This window comes from Bicyclus anynana, chromosome 19 (genome assembly GCF_947172395.1).
Source record: "Bicyclus anynana chromosome 19, ilBicAnyn1.1, whole genome shotgun sequence".
Classification (NCBI taxonomy): domain Eukaryota; kingdom Metazoa; phylum Arthropoda; class Insecta; order Lepidoptera; family Nymphalidae; genus Bicyclus; species Bicyclus anynana.
The window spans coordinates 11432349-11458455 of record NC_069101.1 but is presented as its reverse complement, the minus strand read 5'-3'; the positions used below and the strand labels follow the sequence as shown (position 1 = coordinate 11458455).

Genomic DNA, 26107 nt, shown 5'->3' with positions numbered 1-26107 from the left:
GTTGTTTTAAATTTGAATTACTTTTACTTTGTATTGTATTGCATCATATCATTGTAGTTACTGTCTGGCATAATTATTACTGAAAAAAATTATATATATCCAGCATTTATTTTTATTTGTTTTATGAAAACATGCTGTAATAACAAAAAACGACTCGTGGCTCTTACATTCAAATTAGGAGAAGCTGGTTTTCCGCTGGACCGAACAGCAATACGTCAGTTAGCATACCAGTTTGCTAAAAAGCTACAGCTAAAGTATAACTTTGACAAAGATGGCCAAGAAATGAAAATGAAAGTTATATAAAACACCATAAAGACTGATTATAATAATTTAGTTGTTTGATTTCAGAACAAACCAATTACAATGTTCAATCTAAGTCGCCAATCCCCACTAAGGGCACCTATCCTCAGAAGATTTTTCATGATAAGTCTTCTATCCGCCACAGTAGGCGTCTATCCCATTTTTTAGAGGTCCATAAAATTACAATTTACAGAAAATCTACACAGTCTATATCAGAAAGATTCAGATAATATAGAACATTAAGATATATATTTAATATCTCCCAAAGAACGCAATGCTCTAAGATTATAAAATTCGGAGTTATTTAGCATTTTCGAAAAGTGGGGCATCTATCCTGGACTTACCCTATAACTTGGCAAATTAGTTCGTAACACTTCCGATGGTCCGCGGGAGCGGGCCGGTAGCGATGCCCCACGCGCACGACTTCATACCCGCGCAGTCCTTCCCCTCCCGTAGCCCACATATCATGGGAGTGTCATCAACGCATATGCCAAGCTATAAGTATACCTTTTTGGTAAAAAATTCAACGATGGTGTTGGTGAAAACCTTACCTCCTAGTATGCCGTCGATACTGTAGTCCTTTTTCCCATCCGACTCTCTCGCTCCACCGCGCAGTAACCTTGAGATCGAAGAGATGCTGGGTGGGTCAGATACTCCTTCCTGAAAATAAATTTATCTCAGATATTAGCTAAATGAATAAATAATATTGTTACATAGAATATTGAAACTTTTTTTTTTTAATTAATTTTTTTTCATCATCATTATTAATAGCCGATGGACGTCCACCACTGGTCTCTTGCATGGACTTCCAAAGAAAACAGTCTCGAGTTGCCAGCAACCAGCGGCTCCCTGCAAGCCTCTTGATGTCCCCGATTTCGATCCATCTAAGGGGGGTTGACCAATATTGTGCTTTCCGGTGCGGGGTCGCCATTCCAGCACCTTGGGACCCCAACGTGCAGTACATATGAGTATGTGGCCTCGCGCCTCGCTTTATTGATTTGGCCCTAATACATAGTATTTTTTTTTATTTTTTTTTATAAGGAATAAGCTCGCGCTTGACCACGGTCTTTTTTTTTTTATTCTATACAAGTTAGCCCTTGACTACAATCTCACCTAATGGTAAGTGATGATGCAGTCTATGATGGAAGCGAGCTAACTTGTTAGGAGGAGGATGAAAATCCACACCCCTTTCGGTTTCTACACGGCATCGAACCGGAACGCTAGATCGCTTGGCGGTACGTCTTTGCCGGTAGGGTGGTAACTAGCCACGGCCGAAGCCTCCCACCAGCCAGACCTGGACAAATTAAGAAAATCTCAATCTGCCCAGCCAGGGATCGGACCCAGGACCTCCGTTTTGTAAATCCACCGCGCATACCACTGCGCCACGGAGGCCATCTCACCCGATGGTAAGTGTAGATGTGGCCTAAGGTGATACACTTGCCTAGAAGATGCCTATTTACTCTCATCTTTAAGATGCCCAGGTTGTAAGAATTAGGAAATACTGACTTCGGGTGAGAGTTCCGTACCATAGTCATGCGTATAAGAAACGAAGAAGCAAATCGCTTCGTACGAATTCTAGGAATGTCAATGACGTAGGGATGGAAACCTACCCGGTGTCTTGCAGTGCGATGGTAAAAATAGTAAAATTTAAGAAAACAACATCTAAGGTAGGAGGGATAAAAGAAACTGTAAAATCGTAATCATTGTATTTCTAGAATCTCTGATGTTTGTGCTTTATTATTTAAAAAAAAATACAATTAATTAAATTAAACGTACCAGCTGAAAACGTTTTCTTTTATATGTATAAAGTGGAAAAAAATATTTCAAGCGGCACACAGACAACATATTAAAACGAGGAAACGTAATTTCGTTTTCAGTATTCGTGGAATGTAAATTAAATTCGCAAGTCTCTTGAACGCGAAATGTTGTCTACTACGTATCTTTTTTGTACTGTCGCAATTGCTTAGATATTTGTTTCATTTCATATCAACATCACTGTCATCCAGTGACAGTTTTCATAGATGTAAAAAAGCAGTGCCTACTCTCCACCTGTATTGCAAAGAATAATTTTGCATTTTATATAGTGCATACCCCAGCTAAAGACCCTGTGCATCCCTCCATGCTGTCATCATTATTAGCCTATTTACGGGCTACTAATGGGCCAGACCTCCCTCCTTATAGGACAAAAACTTTGACAGCCTCCGTGGCGCAGTGGTATGCGCTGTGGATTTACAAGACGGAGGTCCTGGGTTCGATCCCCGTGCTAGGCTAGGCTTGGTCCAGGTGGGAGGCTTTGACCGTGGCAAGTTACCACCCTACCAACAAAGACGTACCGCCAAGCGATTTAGCGTTCCGGTACGATGTCGTGTAGAAACCGAAAGGGGTCTGGATTTTCATCCTCCTCCTAATAAGTTAGCCCGCTTCCATCTTAGATGCATCATCACTTACCATCAGGTGAGGTTGTTATCAAGAGCTAACTTGTAGGGAATAAAAAAAAGACTAGGACTTAAGAAACATCAAACATCATTTGATAGATCTGCTGGCCTATTCACTAATTCGGTTTTTATTAACTTAAGATAGATAGATAAAAAAATCTACATGCGAGCTAAACTGCGGAAATTATCTAGTTTTATCTAAAAGCGTTTGAATAAAGTTATTCTAGTTATGTTTTTGTTCCAATTGCTAGGTGCGTTAAAAAGGCTAAAAAATATTTTTTGCCAAGATTTGTTAGAATCTAGTTGTGAGTTTTTCGATACTGTGTAGGTATAATAAATAGGTAGGTATTTCCTAGTTTGTAATAATACTTTTGCCTTGGAGTGTAACTACATACAATTGAAAATAAGTCGATGGGAAGCAAAATGGTAAACATTTATTTATTTACTAGCTGACGCCGCGCAGTTTCACCCGCGTGTTACCCGTTCCCGTAAGAGTATGAGGATAATATATAGCCTATAGCCTTTCTCGATAAGTGGGCTATCTGAAACTAAAAGAATTTTTAAAATCGGCCCAGTAGTTCCTGAGATTAGCGCGTTCAAACAAAAAACTCTTCAGCTTTATAATATTAGTATAGATTTGTACACTACAATAACTAAAATAAGAGATATAGAGACAAATTATGAAGAAAGCTGTAGCCATGTGGCACGCCGATTCTCTTTCTACAAGCGCTAACGCTTCAAAAACTAAAAAAATGTATTTGAATGACAGATCCGATCGATAACTTGATCACGTGACCTGACGATAGCAAATGTCATTTCCATACATTTTTTTATTTTCGAAGCGTTAGCGTTTGTAGAATCGACGTGCCACATGGCTACAACTACGAAAACGATAGAACAGGAGGCCTTATCGATAAATAGAGATTTTAGAATTTGAACTGTCATGAGTTTTATTCATATTAATTGATTATGAAACACGGCTAAAACTCACGTGTTATAAGGTCGAAGTATGCCCGACTAGTTTCGAACCCAGCCGGAGCCCTTAGTCATAACTTGTATACTTTACTACAATAATTAGTATACTTAACATTATCGGCCGAGGTGGAAAGTTAGAGTTAATTGCCTTTCTTTTATTTAATTAAAAAAAAGGGTTACAAACTACGTACCGCAGAGTGCATGTCTGTCGATACCGGGCTTATCGATATATAGGAAATATTTCTTGCTGTGATAATGTAAATTAGTTAAAAATTGTAAATGTGAATGTGAAAATATGCTGATATTCGTGTAAATTCGTTGAAATGTTCTGAAAGGGGCTAAACTTTCTATGACAGTCTTATCTTTGAAGTTGTAGTTCGCGCGTAGTTGTAGTTTGCTAAGTCGCGGGTATTTGCTAGTCATGCACGAGTATGTCTAGAACGAATAAATGACACAGAGTTAGAATCTGGAATAACTTATTTACCAACGGGAACGAAATCAACGTAGATTCTCTACAAATAAATGATGTGATTACCTTAATGAGTTTTTCTCGAATTTCCCACGAGAATATCCCAGGGTTTTGCCGCTTCAGGTCTTCTATTCTTGACTCCACTTCTGGTGTTGCTACTCTGGGCTTCGAACCGCCAATCACGCCTGGTCTGATGGATCCAGTCTCCTAGGTGCAATATAAATTGTCTTAAGAAAATCATGAACAGGGCGGCTACTCTGTTAAGATGTTTTGCACAATTCGCAAGTTAGAGTTTCGTTTAAAATAAACATCAAATCATCTGAGAAATGTCATTTACCTACTGTATCATATCTACGAAGTGATTTTAGTGAGCACCGGATGACATGTGTGACATAGATTAATATGTCAACTAATATGTAATATACTCCGCGCCACGAAACAAGTCTCGTAGACGCGGCGTTAACAGATAGATAGATATACTTTGTTTGCACACTACAAAGACAAATACAAGTGAAATAAAAACAAATTAGGAAGAGATCAGCATACAAAAGGCGGCCTTATTGCTAAGTAGCGATTTCTTCCAGGCAACCTTCGGTTTAGGAAAACTTAAGAGCATCAGCAGGTGGCATAAAACAAAAATAACCATAGTATTAGTAATACACATACATACAAATAATTTACATCCTAATACACAAACAATATTACACAAATACCTACAATAATGAATAAAATACATATCAAAATATACTAATAAATACATTATATTGAAGAGAAATAATAGATACAGATCGTCTTTACTGCACCAGATAGTGAGTTTTTACGGCATTTTTAAAAATGTCCAGTGTCTTTGATTGCCGTATGTTCAACGGGAGAGCATTCCATAACTTAACGGCTTGCACAACGAAAGAATGTTTATAAAATTTCGTCTTATGCACGGGTAAACATAGAGTTAGTTATCGACACTGTCTCAGTTCAGACTGCACTCCTTGAAACGTAAATTTTTCCGTCAGATACACAGGAGATTTTGGATTAAACAACACACAGTACAAAAGTGAAAGTATATGCAGATCCAGTAGTACATGCAGATGCAGAAGTCAATGTCTTACTGGAGCTCATCTACGTCAAAGTTAGTAAATAAGCCTGCTTTTACCCCGGGCAATGGCGTCCATTTTAATATTTTTATATAAAAATCTGTAAAAATAGAGCAAGAAGTAAAATCACATTAGCGCCTTGATAAAATAACACCTGCAATTCCACACGTGATCTGTTGAGCTAATCACGAGGCGTCACATACGAGTGTTATGAGAATGCCGCGCTCGGTAAAACTCTTTTTTTAGGGTTCCGTTGTCCACAAGGAACCCTTATAGTTTCGCCATGTCCGTCTTTCCATCCGCGGTTTAGCGCAGAGACTATTACTACTCGAAAGCTGTAATTTAGCTTGAGCATGAACATTAAAAATGTGAACAAACTCGTAAAATAAAATCTTCAAAAATGTTTTCTTAGGGTACCTCCCCTACATGTAAAGTGGGGATGATATTTTTACTTATTTATCTCATAGTGTGTGGGTATCGTTGGATAGGTCTTTGAAAGATATCAGTGGACTTTTACCACTATTTCTCGATTTAAGGATTCATTTGTAAAAATATTAAGGTTTTAAGGGCCAATTTTTGTTAGAGTCAAAAAGTGTACCCTCCCCCCTCTAACAGGTAAATGGTTGTTTAATAATAGGTGAAAAATTCAAAGAAGTAGGATACATAGTGAAATTAGAAGGGAAACTATAGAAGCGAAGTATCAATTGCCATTTATAGAGTTATAGTCACACATACCCATAAAACATCATCTTCGCACGTTAAAATTGTCTATCGACATCACGTGAAGTATATAATCGATTGGTGAAGGGGAGGCTAGTTTTACGTTATCATTCAGTACAGCGACAGTCCTTGTAGTTAAACAGTTATTCCACGGCCAAAAGTCCTGACGCGTCGAGATAATTAAAGCACGTCAACTTCTACAATACACTACATTAATGTATCAAGTAAGTACCTAACCTACGTGTCGATATGTAGATGACCATGAAATACCTACACATAGAGTATCTTTACAAAGCGTTCGCAAATTGCAAAAGGTTGCCTGTCTGTTTTGTACCAGATTTATTTCGAGGACTCTATGAAGTAGTTCCTTTTTTAAACTTTTACCATAGGACAGCGAGGCAGCTTACTTATCTGCATCTTTAGGCAGTTTTTTTTTATTCTGAATAGATTAGCGTTTGACTACAATTATGCCTGGTGGAAAGAAATTATGTGGTCTAGTAGGTTGGAGCATGTTTGCCTAGAAAATTCCTCTTCACTCTTGCCTTGAAGGTTTACAAATCATGTGTTAGGAAACACAGAAGCCGGAAGGGAATTCCACATCTTCGCTGTTCTTATTAGAACGTCGATGCGAAACGTTTTGTGCGAATCGACTGGACATCGATGCCAATTTGCATGGTGTCTTGCTCTTTGTAGTAGAATGGGGATAGAGGGACTAGATTGAACAGTTCCTGTGCGCACACTCATAAATATTTACGGTAAAAACCGAAAGACAGGCAACGTTACGTTACGTTTTTGTAAGGAAAGCGTAGTTATATTGGTCTACCCCCACTAGGTGACCTGATGTCACAAGGCGGATAAAAGGGAGCCGCTGGAAACTGATGTACAAGACTGTGGATTTGAGAGTCCATGAGGCCTATGTCCATCGGTTGATAGTGATGACGTAGTTTATGTCCCGTAGCCTCGTACTAGGTGATTTGGCTCTTCATGAGGTAAAACTTTATTCTATCATAACCTCTGAGGGTTTCTACGTGAGGTCGTACAGAAACGCTAAACTGCTAAATTATACAACTTGATTTGCTCGGTCCCTGCCAGTCGTAACTTGGCATTGCTGATGCTAACTTGACCAGACCAACTTTGAGTAAGTTTAGTGGATTTACAAGAAATTAACCAACTAGCTATTGTTAGTAATTCTTAAGTCACGCGATTTCGTATTCACTATTTATTTCATACTATGAGATTAAAATTGAGATAATAGGTAAAAATATCATCCTGTGGCTACTGACAACCCTTCGTGGATATTAATAGAGTAGGTAATAGATATTTCCCAGTTGATCAATGGACTTAACGGATCACGAAAAATGCGGTTGTTATAAATTTGATGTTAATTATAATATTAGGTGGCCAACATATAGCTATCAAAGTTAGTGAATTGGGCAATCTACCTGAGCTAATTTAGAAAAATTGTATTTTTTTTTAAATTTGAGTTTATTTTCGAGTTAAATATAGCTACAATCTGTAGGTTCTCTCATGGGGCGTGAAAACACACTTCCTGCGTGAAACAATCACCATTGTACCCCCGTGGGTAGGACTGGTGAAAATGGACCTTCAGGCTTCGCTGAGCAGGAATCAATGGCGATTGTTTGGTTCGAATGAATTCAATGTATTCATAGCTTTTGAAATTACAAAGTACATTATTAGGTTCTTACAGAAAACTGAAATACATAGCCTCAGACCAATTATAGAAGGACCTGTACCGCATTCATAGTCACGAACAAAATTGTCTGTCATTTTCTGAGGAAAACAAGCTTAGATTTGGTATATATCTTATACTAAACTAGAAGTTTTTGCCCGTTTTTTACATAATTCAATTACACAAAAAGGTATTTTTACGAAACTTTTTAACCGACGAACACGATTATAACTATTTAACATCGATTCTATAGAGACAGTTTTTATAATCGCATTAGATCGTTGATCATATACTTTGACAGAAAAGTAACGTCTAGCGAGGCAGGTCCTATACAATAATTGGTCTGAGTACATAGCGGATACTTATTTAAATATCATGCCTATTGCCCAATCGTATTCCCTATATCACCTGAAAATAACTGGCCCTAATTATTATATTCATCATAATTCGGTTAGTTTCATAGCAGGCTGACTGGATTAGGGCGATGATGATGATCTAAATTGATATTTATGATGAATGGTTAACACCTAAAAGATAAGAAGAAACAAGAAGAAGAGATGACGCAGGGCCTCACGCCCGCCGCCGCCATCTAAACGATCTTCAGCCTGATGTGGTTGTAAACAGTTCTCACCTGATATCTGTTGAGAATCTTTGAGACGCTGCCGTGCGAGACGCGCAGCTGTCGCGAGATGACGCAGGGCCTCACGCCCGCCGCCGCCATCTCCACGATCTTCAGCCTGATGTGGTTGTAAACAGTTCTCACCTGATATCTGTTGAGAATCTTCGAGACGCAGCCGTGCGAGACGCGCAGCTGTCGCGAGATGACGCAGGGCCTCACGCCCGCCGCCGCCATCTCCACGATCTTCAGCCTGATGTGGTTGTAAACAGTTCTCACCTGATATCTGTTGAGAATCTTCGAGACGCAGCCGTGCGAGACGCGCAGCTGTCGCGAGATGACGCAGGGCCTCACGCCCGCCGCCGCCGTCTCCACGATCTTCAGCCTGATGTGGTTGTAAACAGTTCTCACCTGATATCTGTTGAGAATCTTCGAGACGCAGCCGTGCGAGACGCGCAGCTGTCGCGAGATGACGCAGGGCCTCACGCCCGCCGCCGCCGTCTCCACGATCTTCAGCCTGATGTGGTTGTAAACAGTTCTCACCTGATATCTGTTGAGAATCTTCGAGACGCAGCCGTGCGAGACGCGCAGCTGTCGCGAGATGACGCAGGGCCTCACGCCCGCCGCCGCCATCTCCACGATCTTCAGCCTGATGTGGTTGGGCAGCGGGCGACCATTGATGAACAGCCCGCCCAGTTGGTTCACCCGACCTTGTCCTATTGGAAAGACACTTTGTCGTTAATCTTTTTGATACTTTTACCCATACTAATACTAAGTTTTTTAATATGCACCATGCAAAAATAACAGGCGTCCCTCTTGGGTACATGATAGTTGATGAAATACTAGCTGACTTGGCCAACGTTCTGCTACTTTTAACAAAATGAACTGAGTTGAAAGGGATGTGGGCTAGGAGGGTGAAATATTCTTAACTCATAACAATGAAATATACTAAACAAACAATTAAAATCGATAGAGCCATTTTAGAGCAGTGCGATTACGAACACATGTTATTTTCTTTTTTTTATTTTATTTTTTTTAATCCTTAACAGGTTAGCCCTTGAGTACAATCTCACCTGATGGTATTTTAAAAATTCGTAGCATAACACATTGTTGTTTGTATGTTAATTACGTAACATACTCGTAAATAGAGGCAAAGTAAACGAAATTTAATACTTTTTGCTTCTGTTACTATAAGTTAAAAAAAATCCTTGTCAACTGACTACGAAATTTTTGCAACAATCAATTATACAGAAAATGATATGTACGCTGCTACAAACCTATAATTAAATATTGTAAATAGACTAACTGAAGTGATAAACAGTCTAGTGACATTGCATCGTACAAAAATAAATGTAATTTGTCATTCAATAAAAAAATAATCTAATAGTGTTTAGTGCACCTATTGTGTACATTATTAGCAATATTAATATGTATTACACTTGCCTAAATGTAACTGTGAATATAATTATAACATCTAATGAAATTATTTACATCAAGAACCCAGACATAAGGTAGAGTAAATTTTTTCATTCTAGATTTTTTCATCGTATTCTCACTTGATGATGATTGCCTATTCATTCTAGTTTTAAATATACCCAAGTTATAAGAATCTGGAAATACAGCCTTTGAAGGTATTCCAAACCGTACGAGGAAAGATAACGCAGAATGTTTTGTACAAGTGTTACGGACATTACCAATGTAAAGAGTATTTTGTAATATTATTTAATTAACATTTTGTACGAGACCTAGGACGTACAACATAGGGATGTAAACCCGACTGGCGTCTACTGCCAGTGAGTTACTAGCAGTAAGGTAGAAAAGTGAAATAAGTATGAAGTCAAACTACTTATTAGCACTACTTAATCCTACATTTCGTTGACTTATGCCTGCCTGACTATACTATATATGTATAGGTTTGGGATGTTAAGTACCTAAGCTTGTAACCTTGTACTCGGAAAGTAAGATCCAAATTTTGTAGCTTTCAAATAAGTTACTGAAGATTCAAGTATGATAATTTTGTACAGTTTAGCATTCCTACCTATTGTACAATTCTATGACTCATTTTCTACGTTCAATTTGTTACTCGACCCATAGATGGCGCCTCTTTGACAACTTTTGATATCTTCGATATTGGGAGCACCACAGGTTGTTGTATATATTGATGGCTATCCTATGAAAATTTGCGTTTAGTAAAATAGTAGAGAAAACCCATTTGAGAGTTGGATGCAATAAGCTCAGGACTTTGTAGAAGATCTGAATTAGAAACGACCTTCATCCATCTGTTTAATGGATGAAAGTTTGATAAAAATCCCTTTTCATAAATTAAACAGATGGGTGAAGGTCGTTTCTAATACAGAGATTAGACTAAGCGTAGTGTGGGAAGTCCCTGCACTGGATGCCCATCGTGTAGTGATAATGACATTCGTAAGTTAATCTTTGTTTAACAAAATGATTTTTTAATAGAATTATTAGGGGCCAAACGATCATGCAAAGCTTATATCACCTGATATAAAGTGAATGCCACGTCAATGAACATTTGAAACAGCAGAGGTACCCCGGACCAATAAGTAGCCAGCCTTTGAGGGATTTATTTATCAAAAAAAAATATAGAAAATATTTGAAATCACTGCAGTAGGAAGAAAGTTTTATTATTTATATGTCCATAGAATAAATAACGAAGAAGAAGTAAATGGGATGGTTGAAGAACCAATCATCTATCAGTAGGAATAGATTTTTTTTCTACGACGCCATACGTATCAAACTATACATCTGGAACTTGATTTAACAATTTGCAACAGCTTGGAAGAAATGATCAGATTAAATCGGATGATAAAAAAACGAATCATCCAGATGATGGAATTGATATAAAGAGCGTTTTATGCTAAGCTACTGTATAAAGTGCCAAAGAAAGAAACAACATAGCTTTTGGTAAGCATACGGCCAACCTAATAGTAGACATAAATTACAAATTAGACAAGCAAGCTAGTTAACAGCCTATTGACTAGAATAGATTTATTGGAGCACATACGAAACTATTGACAATATTAGTGGGAGGCCAGTGATTACTTAATCTTATTTCCTATTGGCTACTGTACTTTGCATACATAGTTTTAGTTGGAGTTACTAATAAGTGTTGCAGTAACTACAATGTAATGTTATTGAGTGATCCATGTCATGGATAGGTATACTTATAGTAAAGTAAAACCTTATCAGCGAATAGATTGTCGCTAGCATCGTTTGAGTTTTTAAAGCTTTGAACGAAGATGTTAATGTTAATGTTAATGTTAAAATACCTCAAATAAAAAACATACATACAGCCGAACGTAGAACCTCCTCCTTTTTGGAAGTCGGTTAGAAATATCTATAACTGTATTTGTATACATTGTATCTTGCACATAAATTCATATTTTAAAATGTATTTTTATTCTATTTAAGTATATAAATGCCTATAAAGCAAAGAAGTTTGTCTTTTGAAGAACACAATTGAAGAAGATGTCATATATATAAGATATGGCAAATATTAAAAAAAATGCTGCCAAGGTGGCTTCAACATTAAGTCTTGTCTGTAATGTTATTGTAGAAACTGTATATTTAACTGCATACAAAGTTCTTAGTTTAGAGGACGTAGTTCTATAACTTCTAAAGTTTGAGCCATGTACTAACGGACAAGTTAAATAAAAGCTTGTAACAAGTTTATTTTAAACTTGACTTTAAAATGTCTCTGCCAGGTTGGAAACATGTTTTTGTATATATGCCAAAAATTGCTTGTTATCTATTGTTTATAACTAAGTTATTAGCATTAATAACTTAATTATATACAATAGTTGTTATGATCACACCACAGATCATATGGTAGCATTGGTAAAGCTTTTATACGGCATATTTTGCATATATGATTGTGGGCAAACCAAGCAGGTTTATTTTTACTAGGTAATATTATAGTCCATTTAATGTTAAGTAGAAAATCATAGTCTATAACAATCAAAATTTTGCAGCAACCAAGTCGGTCAATCTGAGGCGTAGGCAGTTGGTAAAACTCAAATGCTATATGCTGTATTTTACCAAAAACACCGTATCCGTAACATAGCAGTGCTGCTTGGAAGTAAAACCTTCCCACCTCTGCTACAAAGGCTAGTAGATTTGTAGTTGGGTATGCTATGACTTATAAACGAGAGATTCCATTTGGAGCGTACAGTTGGTTCAGTTCTAGTATGGCAATAGGTACGAGTAGAAGCTATTTGTCAAGAAAGAAAGACAGAAGAAAAGAAAGATCTTTAAGTCCACATAACACATTATTTGTTTATAAAATATATTATGGCTTAACTGTCCACTGAAACAGAGGAGCAATAAAAAAATGCCTTATGATATGTGGCATAACCTAGAAAAACTCAGCATTTTGCCACAAACTTCCTACGAAAAAAGTATGCAGCACAGATTTTCAAGTGGTTTAGATTTCCGCTAACATGTTGCGTTGAAACTTGACAGAGCTTTGAGTCTAGTAAACCTAAGCTTAAATAGATGACTGATTCAACTTGTAAATAGTCCAATTTGAACATTGTGACTAGGTATAACATCAGGTTTGTGTAGGACCTATGGTTTCTTTTTCACTTTATATGTAGAATATGTGGAAAAAAAGTTGAATTATTGTCGAAAAAAGCATATTATTTTGTTAAAGTAAGATTTAGCTAAAAGCTTTCCAAAACTTAGAATTAAGTAACTAAAATTAAAGTTCTTGATATAACCTAATGATGTTAATACAATACTATTCACACATAAACAAAGTGTGTGTGATCTTACACTATGTTAGATATTAAAGTTATAAAAGTACTTATATACCCTTACCTACCCACACATCCATACCATTCTGGTGGCGTTCCATAATGGTATGATAGCCAGAATTACATCAACACCGGCAATCGCAAACGATTACAATCGCATACACAAAAAAAAAACCACTTCCCAATGAAAAAAAAAACCATTTAAAACAGAACACCGACAACGTCACACATGATAAATGTCTGTTTACATAGAATTAAGAATTGAACGTATAATTTAAATTAATCATTTGTATTTACATAATTATAACGACATGTTGAATTAATTACGGAACCATAAATATCGTGATTTGAATAAAAATCTTTGAATACGACGCGTTCGTTAGTACGGGTCAGTTTGACCCGACTATACGGCGAGATGTCTTTCAGACGGCGGTGTCTTTTTATTAGAAAAAAAAGATCGATAGATCGCGTTATCTTTTTTTCTGCGCGTGAGTGCAGCTGAGGAGGTTGTATAGAACTGAGAGTACCACTGTGTTCGTAGAGAGAGTGTCGTGGTGTGCGTGCCCCGTGCCCACAAGCGAAGAGCCTTAGCTTTGGGTGTATCTGTGTGGGTGAGTGCACATGGTTACGATCACCTGTGTGTGTGTGTCTCTTGTAGAAGATCCAAGCGTAAGAAGTTTCAGGATATGACTTAAATATATACAAAAAAAAATAGGTAATGTTTGTTTGTTGGTTTATACTTATACTATATTGCATGAAACAATGTAGGTAGAAAGGTATTTTCTACCTATTTGACCTTTTGTGTTGTGTAGTTAAGAATGGCGTAGGTACATGGAAATGATGGCACCAAATGAAAAAGGTTGTAATTGTGAAGAAATTTTCACTTACTTACCTACATAGTATAAAACGAAGTCGCTATCTTTTTAACTTCATAATTGATTTAAATAAGAGTTTAAACTGTTAATAGATTTATTCACTTAATAGAAGAAGGTTTATATGTAGGTATAGTACCTATTATAAAAAATATCATGGTTCAGATTTCCACGTGGACGTAGTCGCAGCTAGTCCTACTAATATTATAAACGCGAGAGTTTATATGTTTGTTTGGATGTTTGTATGTTTGTTACTTTTTAACGCCGCTAAAGTAATTTGGCTGAAATTTATAATGGAAATGGATTTCACTTTGGATTAACATATAGGCTACTTTTCATCCCGGAAAAATCTATGATTCCCGCGGATTTGTGAAAAACTGAATTCCACGCGGAGTTGCGAGCGTCCGCTAGTGCTTCATACATTAAAGTTCTAATATCACCACAAACTTTTAAATAAATTACGATACCAGACATTTCATTAAAAAAAAACATCATACAATTTAATAGTGTAGTCTCTACACTAGAAATTATTAAATTGCATTCACTCTATCCTAAATGCAATTAGGGTAAACGAAATTACGTCGACACTTCATATTGACTTGATAACATATAGTACACGTATCTAGAGGAAAATATACCTACAAAATTTTCATGAGATTTTCTTTGCCCAAAATTACGTTTAATATTTTTGTCACCCGAGCATTTAACGAAAACAGACGCTAGCGCATTGGTGGGGATTTAGTTCTGCCCATTCATTGCAGGCTGTGCTGACAAATATATATCCGTCTCTGTCTCACTAATACAGCACGCGCTTTGTCATTTTAATCCTCGATTAAGTACTACATTAATTTTGTTTGATTTAACAAAGTTAGTTAGTTTATTTTTATGTATTTCATTTGGATTAACATAAATAAGTTAATATTTACATTGTGTTTGGTTACCACGTGTTTCATGAACAAGCTGATGATTAAGGACCCTGTAAGGTTTCGAAACAAGTCTAGCATATGGCGACAAATAAGATTTAGAAGAATAATCCAAGAACACGTAAATCGGTGTAGTAATTCCGGATTTTTTTTGCTTTTTAAGCAAACATTATAAAAATATTCTTAAATTATACAACTGACTGTAAAAAAAGAAACGTGTAAAAAGTAAGAAAAAATCAAGTGAAATGCGGAATTATGTAAAAATCGGTTCAGTTTCTTACGTATAAAATGGTAGAGCTTTCACGCATAAAACATTATAGTATACCTAAACAATAAACATGGGTCGGGCTATAAAGTAGATACTAAGCTTTCTTTTTTCTCAAAAATTTTCTGTTAATTTTTAGGAGAACTTATAAGTATGGCGATATGGACGACCCGGACGACGTTTGACACTAAATGCTCTAATACTATTAAAATACCCAGATGAATACAACAATTAAGTATTTATATGTAATATATAAATGTATATGAATATTATAATATCAACTATCTTAGTACCCATAACACAAGCTACTCTGTATGCTTACTTTGGAGCTAGATAGTGATGTGTATTGTTTAAGTATATTTATTGATTTATTTATTTATTTAATTCACTCCCAAGATCTGCGACGCTACAACCAGAAACACGAACTTTTGACCTACAAGTTAAAAAAATGTCATAGGTATGTTATGGCACGAGAGATACGAGCTCAAACTACTTACAATATGGAATAAGTTGCCGTAAAAAGAAACCCTTATAACCCAGTGATTATGCCTAAGCCTTTGCTTCGGAATGTGTAGGTTCAAATCCGGTCCTGGACTTGCATTTTATGAAATTCAACATCGTCGCAAACGGTAAAGGAAAAACATCGTGCATACACATCTGAAAAATTTCTTTGTTCTACGGGTGTGAAGTCTGCCAATCTACAGTGGGCCAGCGTGGTGGACTATTAGGCTAACTCCACTTCATTCTAAGAGGAGACTCGAGCTCAACAGTGAGCGGAATATGGGTTGTTAAAAAGAGACTTTGGTCGCTTATAGAGTCGGTTAGTTGTACTCGTAATAGTAGCAGAGCTTACGTTGTGGATATCCAGCCAATTTGTACGAAACATCCACATTAATTCTAATTCGCACACAAACATTTTGAATGCGCTGAAAATTGTGTGCCTTCAAATGCAAGATGCATTTGAAGGCAGACAAATGCATCTTCTATATAAACGTGCTCCAATTTAGATCGCACTAATGCTTTCTATGAGAATTAGTTGTAGTCGGGCTTTTCATTGAGAATTTCTTGGAAGACGCTCCGTCTTCCAAGAAATTCTCAATGAAAAGTTTCAGCCTTAAGATAGGAAATTGGGTGTACACCCCCGTGGCTTAGAGAGCACGTTAAGCCGTTGGTTGAGAGCGTTACAGAGTCAAGCATTATCATCCTAAGCCCATCAACCACAATTGGAGCAGTGTGGTCTAAGCTCTATATGTATAACCCACATGAAGAATCATGTCCTTTACGAGAGATGCCTCTGCATAGGGATACGTTAAAAACATACATACAACCGAACGTAGACCCTCCTCCTTTCTTTAAGTCGGTTAAAGTAGGCTGTTATAGTTGATTTGACATGCACATCCCATACCTATACACGAGTATGTCAGTATTCTAACCAAATAATTTTTTTTTCTACATACTCTCACAATGTAATCTAATTTGTTACTTTAGTTTACAATAGGATGTAGTTGATGTAAATAATTATAATTTGGACGCTGTACGAACCGAGTGATGTCGGAAAATCGACTTAAATCGCCTTAATTAATTTATACCAAACAAACCCGGCCTCACAGAGTGTCTTCGGGCCATTCAATTTTGCATTAAATTGGTAATTTCCACGGCACAATAATTTGTAACTGTTCCAATACGGTGTACTAGAGCGAGGGACTGTGACAGTCATACATACTTCATTTTAGTCAGTCCATGCTGCTATCATAGGTATCTAAGCACGTAGCACATTATGAAGTTTTAGCAGTGGTGATTTTGGAAGATAGCCGGTTTCTAGGATTCAGCTCTCAAACGCCTACCGTTAAGTGTATTTCTGCTTGCTTGTAGTAACCTCGGCTAAGTAAATGTTTTTAATACATTGCTTTTTTCATTCTTTAGAAGTTAGCCTTTGACTACAATCTCACCTGGTGGTAAGTGATGATGCAATCTTAGATGAAAGCGAGCTAACTTTTCAGGAGGAGGATAAAAAGCCACACCTCTTTTGGTTTCTACACGGCATCGTAATGGAACTCTAAATCCCTACCACCAGCCAGACCTGGACTAATTAAGAAAACCTCAATCGGCCCAGCTGGGGATCGAACCCAGGACCTCTGTTTTGTAAATCCACCGCGCATACCACTGCACCACGGAGGCCGTCTTTAAACTTATGCATTGACACTTCCTAATATGAGGTAGGTCTGGCCGTCGCAAGTCTCTAAGTCTACAATACGGTGCATGGTTTTTTGTGCCTCGTTACGGAGTACTCGTTGGTACTTGTCCATTCGATCGCTTTGAAAAACGTTTCTCACGGTTTTGGGAAGCAAATAGAGTAGCTTTCCTTTTTTACCGAAATTAATCTTAACAGTCACAGATTGGCAAATATAGTCTAGATTTTAATTTTCGTCGGTTCACACCTCGCTGAGTTTTTTTCATAATACTCATCTTTTGTTGGATTGGTCATGGTGGGGATGATAGGTTCATTGATATTGTATTATAGATATTTTTATATATTTTTTATATTGGGAAGCTATTAGTTCTTTAAAGATTACATAAAATATGATTTACATAGCAGTATAGTGATTGAAACTATCCCATTAAGTTTCCCAGCCCCGCTCTTCCATAACTAGTAGATATTTGAAATAAATAACCATTATTACTAAATGACTAGGTAATAATATACAAGAGTACATGTGTGTGGGTCATAGTTGAGGGAAACACACTTTTAGAAGTATAACGTGGTTTAGTCGATACATAGATTATCACCAATAATACCACAAACTACTCTCACTCTTTACAATATTAGTGTAGAAGTACCATAGATAAGTCCTATATGTATATGTGTGATGCCAAGGCCATATGAGCCGCAAAACACCCTTTAGTTAAAACAAACATGTGACGTATTATCTATATGAGTATTGAAAATTATATACATATTATAAACATACACACATTTTATATTGTCTAATAGCTATTTTTATTTAATCTACTTTTATCTAATTAATTAAATTATTTAACTAATTAATTTAATTCCTGGGTTGTAACTCTAGGTCGGACTACTGGACACTGAGTTTTTCCTTCGTCTTTTAATTTTCAGTTAAAATTCTCTCTCAGTTGGGAGAGTTGGGAAGTTGATGGGGTCTCACCCCGTGCCTCGGAGAGCATGTTAACATAACATAGTAGTCATTAATGGATTTAATATTATCCCCCTAAGCCCGCCAACCCGCATTGGATAAACGTGGTGGGTCTAAGCTTCATATACCCTCTCCTGTAAGGAGGCCTGGCCCTGTTGTAGGCCGTTAAAAAGGCAGATTAAAAAAAAAATCAAAGTCCACTCAGGCGAAATCACATCACGAACGGTAGTACGAAAATGGCCATAGATTTATAACACTTAGATAGTGTGTAGTCGCAGAATTCGTTAGCCGTTATGAGTCCCGAAAAGGGAGCCCTTGACGCATCGCTAGGACAAGTAAGATTGAGTGCGTGTGGGTAAATTAGCATTAGAAGATAATTAGCTTAGATCTTACGCTCCCATAGTACCAGACGGCTCATTGATACGGCTGATACGGCGGTAGCTGCGCCCCTGGTTTGGAGTGAAAAATTGTTAGGTGTTGCGGGTCTATAGGTTTTTATTAGTCTAAGGAGTATGGTGTATTTTACTATCGAAGCAGATGTGATGAAAACATACCTTTCAAGGTTCACAACAAAGCGACTTCCAATATCAACGTGATATTAAAGTTAATATGAGAAATGTTGAATATATTTTCTACCTTCATTGTATTGGCTTCCTCTGATATTCTAGGTTCTAGGAACCGAGAATGCCAGAGAAGCCATTGGAATCCAGTTTCATCAATATATGTTAGTGGAAAGCCAGTGCACATACCTAACAAAGCAATTCTTCGAGTGCTTACACGCGACACGTGTTTATGCAAGCCCCTCACTATCCAATAAGCTTACATGCCTGCAGCGCTAACGGCTTGACATCTGATGTGACCAAAACACGATCAGTTTTATAAGAAAATCTGCAAATAATGATAATTTTCTTAATTCTTAACGTGTATGAAGTCTGCTAATCCGCATTGGGCCAGTGTGGTGAAGGCCTAACTCTACTTATTTTGTGAGGAATCTCGTGCTCAACAGTGAACCGAATATGGGTTGGTAATGGTTGTGGTGGTAGGTTTGTCAATGAAATAAAAAATGGCACCCTCAAAGCCGATTTTCACAATAAGAAATATATTTATCGAATTAAGAAAGATATTTAAACATTCAAGTCTCTTTGTACCTTATCGGACAGTAATAATCAAGGGGTATACCTATTTGTTATCGGATACACCAAAGTTTAGAAAATCGTTATGAAGGAAAACGCCCCATCATAATTGTTCGCCTTGTTTGTACGAGTAATTTGATATGACTCGCATTGAATATCACATATACGAAGATACAGTATGATCATCATCATCATTATTATCAGCCTGTTTTACGGCCCATTACATCCAGGCCTCCCTCCATTTTCAACCGACTTCCAAAAAGTAAGTTTGGTAAGCGATGATGCAGCCTATGGTGGAACGCGCTTGCCTAGAAGATAACCATATTACAGGTGGTGGGGAAAACGGAAGCTAGAAGAGCATTCCATTCCATTTAATTGCAGGGTGGAAAGAGGAACTAAACCGCTTAGTGCCTACGCGTCCGAGGAATACCGACGACGTAGCGGTGCTAATCTCTGCTTTGCCTAGCAGTCCTGTGGTAGAACGGCGAAGGTGGCACAAGATAGAACAGTTCCTGAGCGCTCTTCCCGAAATATATTTTGTATAACACCGATAGACAGGCAACCTTTCGGCGATGCTCTAAACGTTGAAGTTCAGAGTTTTTTATTTAGTCATTGCCAATGAGGTTTCTAACACGTGTATCCACTGACTCCAAAGCAGCAAGCTGGTATTTTTCGGGAACCATCCCACAAATGGGAGCTGTACTCCATACACGTACGAACCTGAGCTTGATATAAGGAGAAGTATATGGACCTTAGACATAAACGTGGTTCTAACTTTAACTTTCGATATTATGCAAACGCTGTATGTTCTGTGTACCCGCACGTAATAAGTCTTTCTCTTTGCAGCAATTCCTTAATTTCTGAAGATCTTACTAGAATGATCCCAAACTTAAACCACGTTTTCGAGCGGCTTCTATCGGCCATCTTTGCTAACATCTAAAAAGTGTCTTCTTGTCCAGGGTTTATTTACAGGAGCGGCAACTCTACCGACGACCGCAGTCGACTGCAGTCAGCAACGTCTCGGCGGCAGTCAACGATAGTCGACGACAGTCGGCGACCGCCGTAGACCGCCGCCAAGAGTCGACTGCAGTCGTCGGTAGCAGCTGCCGCTCGTGTAATTGAACACTAACACTACTAACAGGCTAAGGTAAATACTGTCTAATTATTATTTACACGTTTTGTTTGCTTAATTTCATCATCATAATTATTTGCAGAGATAGGTTTCGCTATAATTTACTCCATTTTCTTTAGACTCAGACTTTCATTTTCATTACGCTTTTCACATTAAATTTTCGGACGCAATTGACTTTCTCAACGCTCGTGAGACCGTCTTGTAACACTGGTAGCATCAAACTTATCAATGAATTCCACGGAATGAAACGCTATTGTAAGAGATCTCTCGTCCAAAAACGAAGAATTAATGAGTAAAAAAGCGTAGACCTTATCTCTATGGTATTAAGGGTTGAGTTTGTCTGTTGGATGATGGATGGTGTTTTTATGCAGTCGTACCTACGTCAGCTCTCAATGAAGTCCACTATAAGTATTTGTGTTAAGTCATCGTATTTTAATGAACTGCCGATGACATGCTGTACGGGTAATAGACTCTCGGTGTTATTCTTTTTAGCGCCGAATTTTTTATCCCCCTGTGGTCTGATCCGATGCGAGGACGAAATAAGGAATGACCGACTTTTTTATGGAGATAATTTTTTTGGCATTCCCGTTGGTACCTACCTCCTTTTATTAATGACTAGCAACGTCCGAGACTAAGTCCGCGTTGAGATATTTTTTTACATTTAATTTAAAAAAAAGCAAGGAAATATCCTACATATATTATAAAGGCGAAAGTTTGTGTGTAAGTATGTTTGTTCCTCTTTTACGCTGCAGCTACTGTAGCGATTTGGCTGAAATTTGGAATGGAAATAGATTTTACTCTGGATTAACACATTTCATCCCTGAAAAATCCACGGTTCCCGCGAGATTTGTGAAAAACTGAATTCCACGCGGACGAAGTCGCAGGCTTCCGCTAGTTGCCTATAAATGTAATAGGTATTTATTGTACCTAACACTTGATAAGATATTTCCCTTCCTTTCCTTTATTTCTTGTCTTCTGGAAGGAAGGTTGCCTTAAGTTGGTTAAACTGGCCCTTTATACATTACTAAGGGCTAGTTTCGTTTTAATAAGCTATCCGAAACTTATCAAAAGAAAACCAATACTAAGATAGCAATCAGCTGAAATAAATGTAATTAAAAATCTGTATATTAAGTACCTACCACAATAAATAAATGAATTTGAATTTGAAATATTTTCTAACTGTAGTCACTGGACAAGATTTTGCAGACTAATTCACTATCTTTGACGTATGTTAGTATATACGAAATTGAGGTGCTATGTAACAAATGTCATCCGGTGCCTGCAGGTGTTTATCATACAGTAGTAGATGACATTTCTTAGTTATTATGATGTTTACTTTAATAGGTTGTCAATAAAGACAAAAATAGTGAATAGGCCAGCAGATATATTATTTACATAGATATTTAATTACATATTTCTTAGTCAACCAATATTAAACAGGTTTTAATTTTATGAAAGGTCAACAGATCACTGAGTCGCCTACAAAGCAATAAAGATCACTGTTATTGAGAATGAAGTAGAAGCAAATGTTGAGGATCGACAAAATATTGGACGCTTTGATAAAGAATCCAAAGAAATGATGATTAAAATATTACAAAGGGTACAAATCGGTATTGAGAAGAGACAGTAGGAGGCTTAATCAAACAGTTCTCTACTGTTGGGAGGACTGCAAATTATTACCTAAGACTTTGAAGCCATATATCAGCAATGGATGCAATCTGGATATACTTGATAACCTTTTGACGGCCTCCGTAGCGCAGTGGTGTGCGCGGTAGATTTACAAGACCTAGAGGTCCTGGATTCGATCCCCGGCTTTGGGTTTTTCTTAATTGGTCCAGGTCTGGCTGGTGGGAGGCTTCGGCCGTAGCTAGTTACGACCCTACCGGCAAAGACGTACCACCAAGCGATTTCGCGTTCCGGTACGATGTCGTGTAGAAACCGAAAGGAGTGTGGATTTCATCCTACTCCTAACAAGTTAGCCCGCTTCCATCTCAGATTACATCATCACTTACCACCAGGTCAGATTGTAGTCAAGAGCTAAATTGTAGAGAAAAAAACATACTCTTACTTGGTTTCGAAATGGCGTAGGAACACATTATTGAAAAAAACTCTATTTATTTGCTGGTTACATCAACTTTAAAATTATTTATTCTTTTCTTTGAAAGAGTTCTATACAACAAAATATTGCATACTTTTAAGATGATGTCATTTAACACAAAAATACCTACTAATAATTACATGCATACCTACACTGTTGTTAAAATTGTTCCACTTATTTACATGATTTCTATGTTAAGACTAATTTTAGTTTCAAATTTGTTTCCGAAAATTTAAAATAGATATATCCTACTGCAAATGTCTTCTTTTGTATGTAAATCTTTTTATTTTTTTCGATGCTTTCACAAAATATAAAAACGTTAAGGTCTCTAAAATTTGGTGCAAGGTTCGAGCATTAGTATAAAATATTGAGCCTTTTTTATCTTCTAAGAAATTTTCTGCTGGAAGGTGGAAACTTGGTGGTGTTACACCCCCATGCTATGCCCATTTCCATGCCATGGGAGAGCGTTAAGCCTTCTGCTCCAAAAATCGTTACAAACACAGAACTTATCATCTTACGCCGCCATCTCGCATTAAAGCAGCATGGTGGTCAAAATCCCATGTGCCCTTATAGAAGAAGACCTGGTCCTGGGAATGGACAAAATAGGCTGATTATGGTGATTTTTTTTTAATTTGATTACTGGTAGTTCGTCAAAGAAAAGTGATTAACGTGGGAAATATTTAATAGGTAGGTAAAAAAATTAACTGCCTTCATCACTTAACACTAGGTGAGATTGCAGTCAAGGGCTAACTAACTAGTCGTGAAAAAAAAACATCCATTTAGAATCGTTTTTAGATATTTTTTTTCTTTAACAGTTATTGAATGCAAGTCACTACAAAGGATTTATTATTTTTCCGACAAATGAGATTTTGAACCGATTTTTGGTTTCAAGTTAATAAAAATGAGAGGAAATGAGACAGGAACGATTAGGGGGGTCGGTAACGAGGTTCGCCTGCTTGACTGAACATGGTGTTTCCGGTGGACACTGTGAAAATGCCATGCACCTGTTGATGTTTAGAAGCTAAACTATTATGTCTACCTTAAAAGGCATTTTAGAGTAATTAATCATGTCTTAGATAAACGTTTCTTTTTTAAATTTGACGACGATTGACAGTTTTTTGTAAATGTCGGTCCAAAATTATATGAAGCCCAGGATCAGTCACTGTACCCTAGCGGAAATAAAAGTAAATATTTTTTTAACTATATTTGATTATACAAATCTACGAATTTACTTTAATCACAGTAAAAATTTTTTAGAAATAATATTTATTTTCTCCCAAGAAATGCAACACTAATATGGATAATAATGGCGGATTGATGACGTTTTCAATGCAGTAGTCGATTTGACGTTTGCTGCCCATTTTCATGTCATAGTTGCTCTAAGAGCGCCATCTTGATATAACTCAAAAACTTGTATTTTAATTTTATTTATTTCTTTTTATTTAGTTAGATTTATTCACATAGTAACATTTTAATAAGATTCTTTAATTTTTTTAAATTTTAATGATACGGGGTACAAGAGTGGACCTCAAATGGACCTTTCAAAGCAATTCTGTGTAGAATATGAATTGTTTGAATTTTCACCAACGAATATTTAGTCAATTTTGTGTTTTTAAACATGGTTATTAAGTTATTTCATTCCTTCTGTAACTAAACGAACAGCTTGTAACCCAAATAATTCAACCCGGAATTCAGGACTTCGTATGTCGACACTGAGCTACCGATAAACTAGCTATTCATTCATTCTCGGTTTAGGTATTTCTAATTTCCGGTCCGTATCACAAATTCACACTAATTTGAAACTCAACCGGACATACAGATAATATTACGCATATATAACATACCTGCATTTCCTTGTACTATTATACTATTACGCACCTATTCTGAGCTACAGTGAGCTATTCTATGACTACTCTAATAAGCAAGTGTTTTTTTCGCCAATATTTTTTAGCAATCATCGAAAAATATGAGCAACGTGTTATATGAAATTTATAAGAAAATGCAAATGCAATTAAAGAACTTTTAGTTTTTGATTATTTACTTTTTTTTTATTTAATTTAAAAGCCCGCATCGTTCAAGAGTTTCTCTGCGTGATCGAATCAGGAATGAGGAGATCCGTTGACGAATCAAAGTCACTGACATAGCTCAGCGAGTCGCGAAGCTGAAGTGGCAATGGGCAGGCCACATAGTTCGAAGAGACGATGGACGTTGGGGTCCCAAGGTGCAGGAATGGCGACCCCGCACCGGAAAGTTGCAGGGAGCCGCTGGATGCTGGCGGCTCGAGATCGTTGTGCTTGGAGGTCCATGCAAGAGGCCTATGTCCAGCAGTGGACGTCTATCGGCTGATAAGGTAAGGTAAGGCTCGTTTATCTTTACAATGTCGCTTAGGTACACATTTTCCGGGAATGAAACACAACGGAAATTCTGCGGCCATTGCCCGTAGCATACAGTATGTAAGAATGAAGCTTTTTATACGTCGAGCGGTTCAGGTCTGGGGTACATCAGGTAGCAAATTAAGAATATTAGTAATTACATGTAGCTACAAGCGTATTATGTTTGTATACGTATAAAAAGTGCTCTATCGGCCGGCCGGGCCTTTGTTAAATAAATTAGTTTCGGTGTCTACCAAATTACGCCTCGCATCTATCTATACGTACAACGCACCGCCTTTGCAGGAGAATATGCTCTACCCATTATTTCTTGACGAATAAATTAACATAAGTGAGGAATTCTTAACAAAACGAGCGCTGAAACAATGCTAGATTATACGTCATTTAAAAAAGAGGCTTTAAGGAACACTGGTAGCCGAATACTATTTGTTTTCATTGATTTATTCATGGTCGCACTGAAGATATAAGGCGCCGACAAAGACTCGTCATTCGAAACACATCTCGTTCGAATTGGTAATGAGAGTTTATGTGAAACGTTACAAAATAGACTTGAGAGTCTGACTAAGTCAGACCTAACACATATTAGGAAGGCTGAAAGTTTGTCAGCCTGTGTGTGGTCTTGCTATAGGTAGGATTGGTAGCCAATAATCAGTGGCGTGCACAAGGTTACTGACTGGAGTATGCACTGTACAAAATTGAACATTCCTTCTTTGAAGACTCCTCACGGACTCTTCAGGGTAGGCAATGCATTTTTTGCTTTTATGAAGTGAACGCCACTACTAATAATGGAGACTGTGATGGCTTTGGAAGGTACAAATCTTCAAAGGCCCATAGTCCTCAATCGCCTAAGTATAAAGCGTATTTTTATATTTTTAACGGCGTTATATGAGAAATCATGCCCCTAATCGTCAGCTACTTATCTTCGCGGCAACGTTTCGAAAAACACCGTTTACAATTTTTTTTATTGAAGGTAATTTTAAGAGTCTCTAGAAAAGTTGGCACGAAGTTTATGGTGACTTGAGGAATAATTCCTCATGTTATTCTGCACAACATTATTTTTGTACA

The 26107-nt window shown here is 37.2% G+C and overlaps 1 protein-coding gene across 4 annotated transcripts in view; it reads right to left on the bottom strand.

The window, feature by feature from the left end:
• LOC112045545 (protein gooseberry) overlaps nt 1–26107 on the bottom strand; it is a 48341-nt gene that overhangs the window by 10943 nt on the left and 11291 nt on the right. Inside the window, exons 1-4 of one of the 4 annotated variants that reach the window (XM_052887428.1) lie at nt 13139–13605; nt 8444–9012; nt 4246–4386; nt 852–960 (exon numbers count right to left, since the gene is read on the bottom strand). In XM_052887428.1, the coding sequence (XP_052743388.1) occupies nt 852–960; nt 4246–4386; nt 8444–9012; nt 13139–13175 (856 nt within the window). In that variant the 5' untranslated portion in view covers nt 13176–13605. Of the gene's footprint in view, nt 1–851; nt 961–4245; nt 4387–8443; nt 9013–13138; nt 13606–26107 lie in introns of those variants that run through there. The other 3 variants (XM_052887429.1, XM_024081771.2, XM_052887426.1) reach the window with 3 other exon arrangements.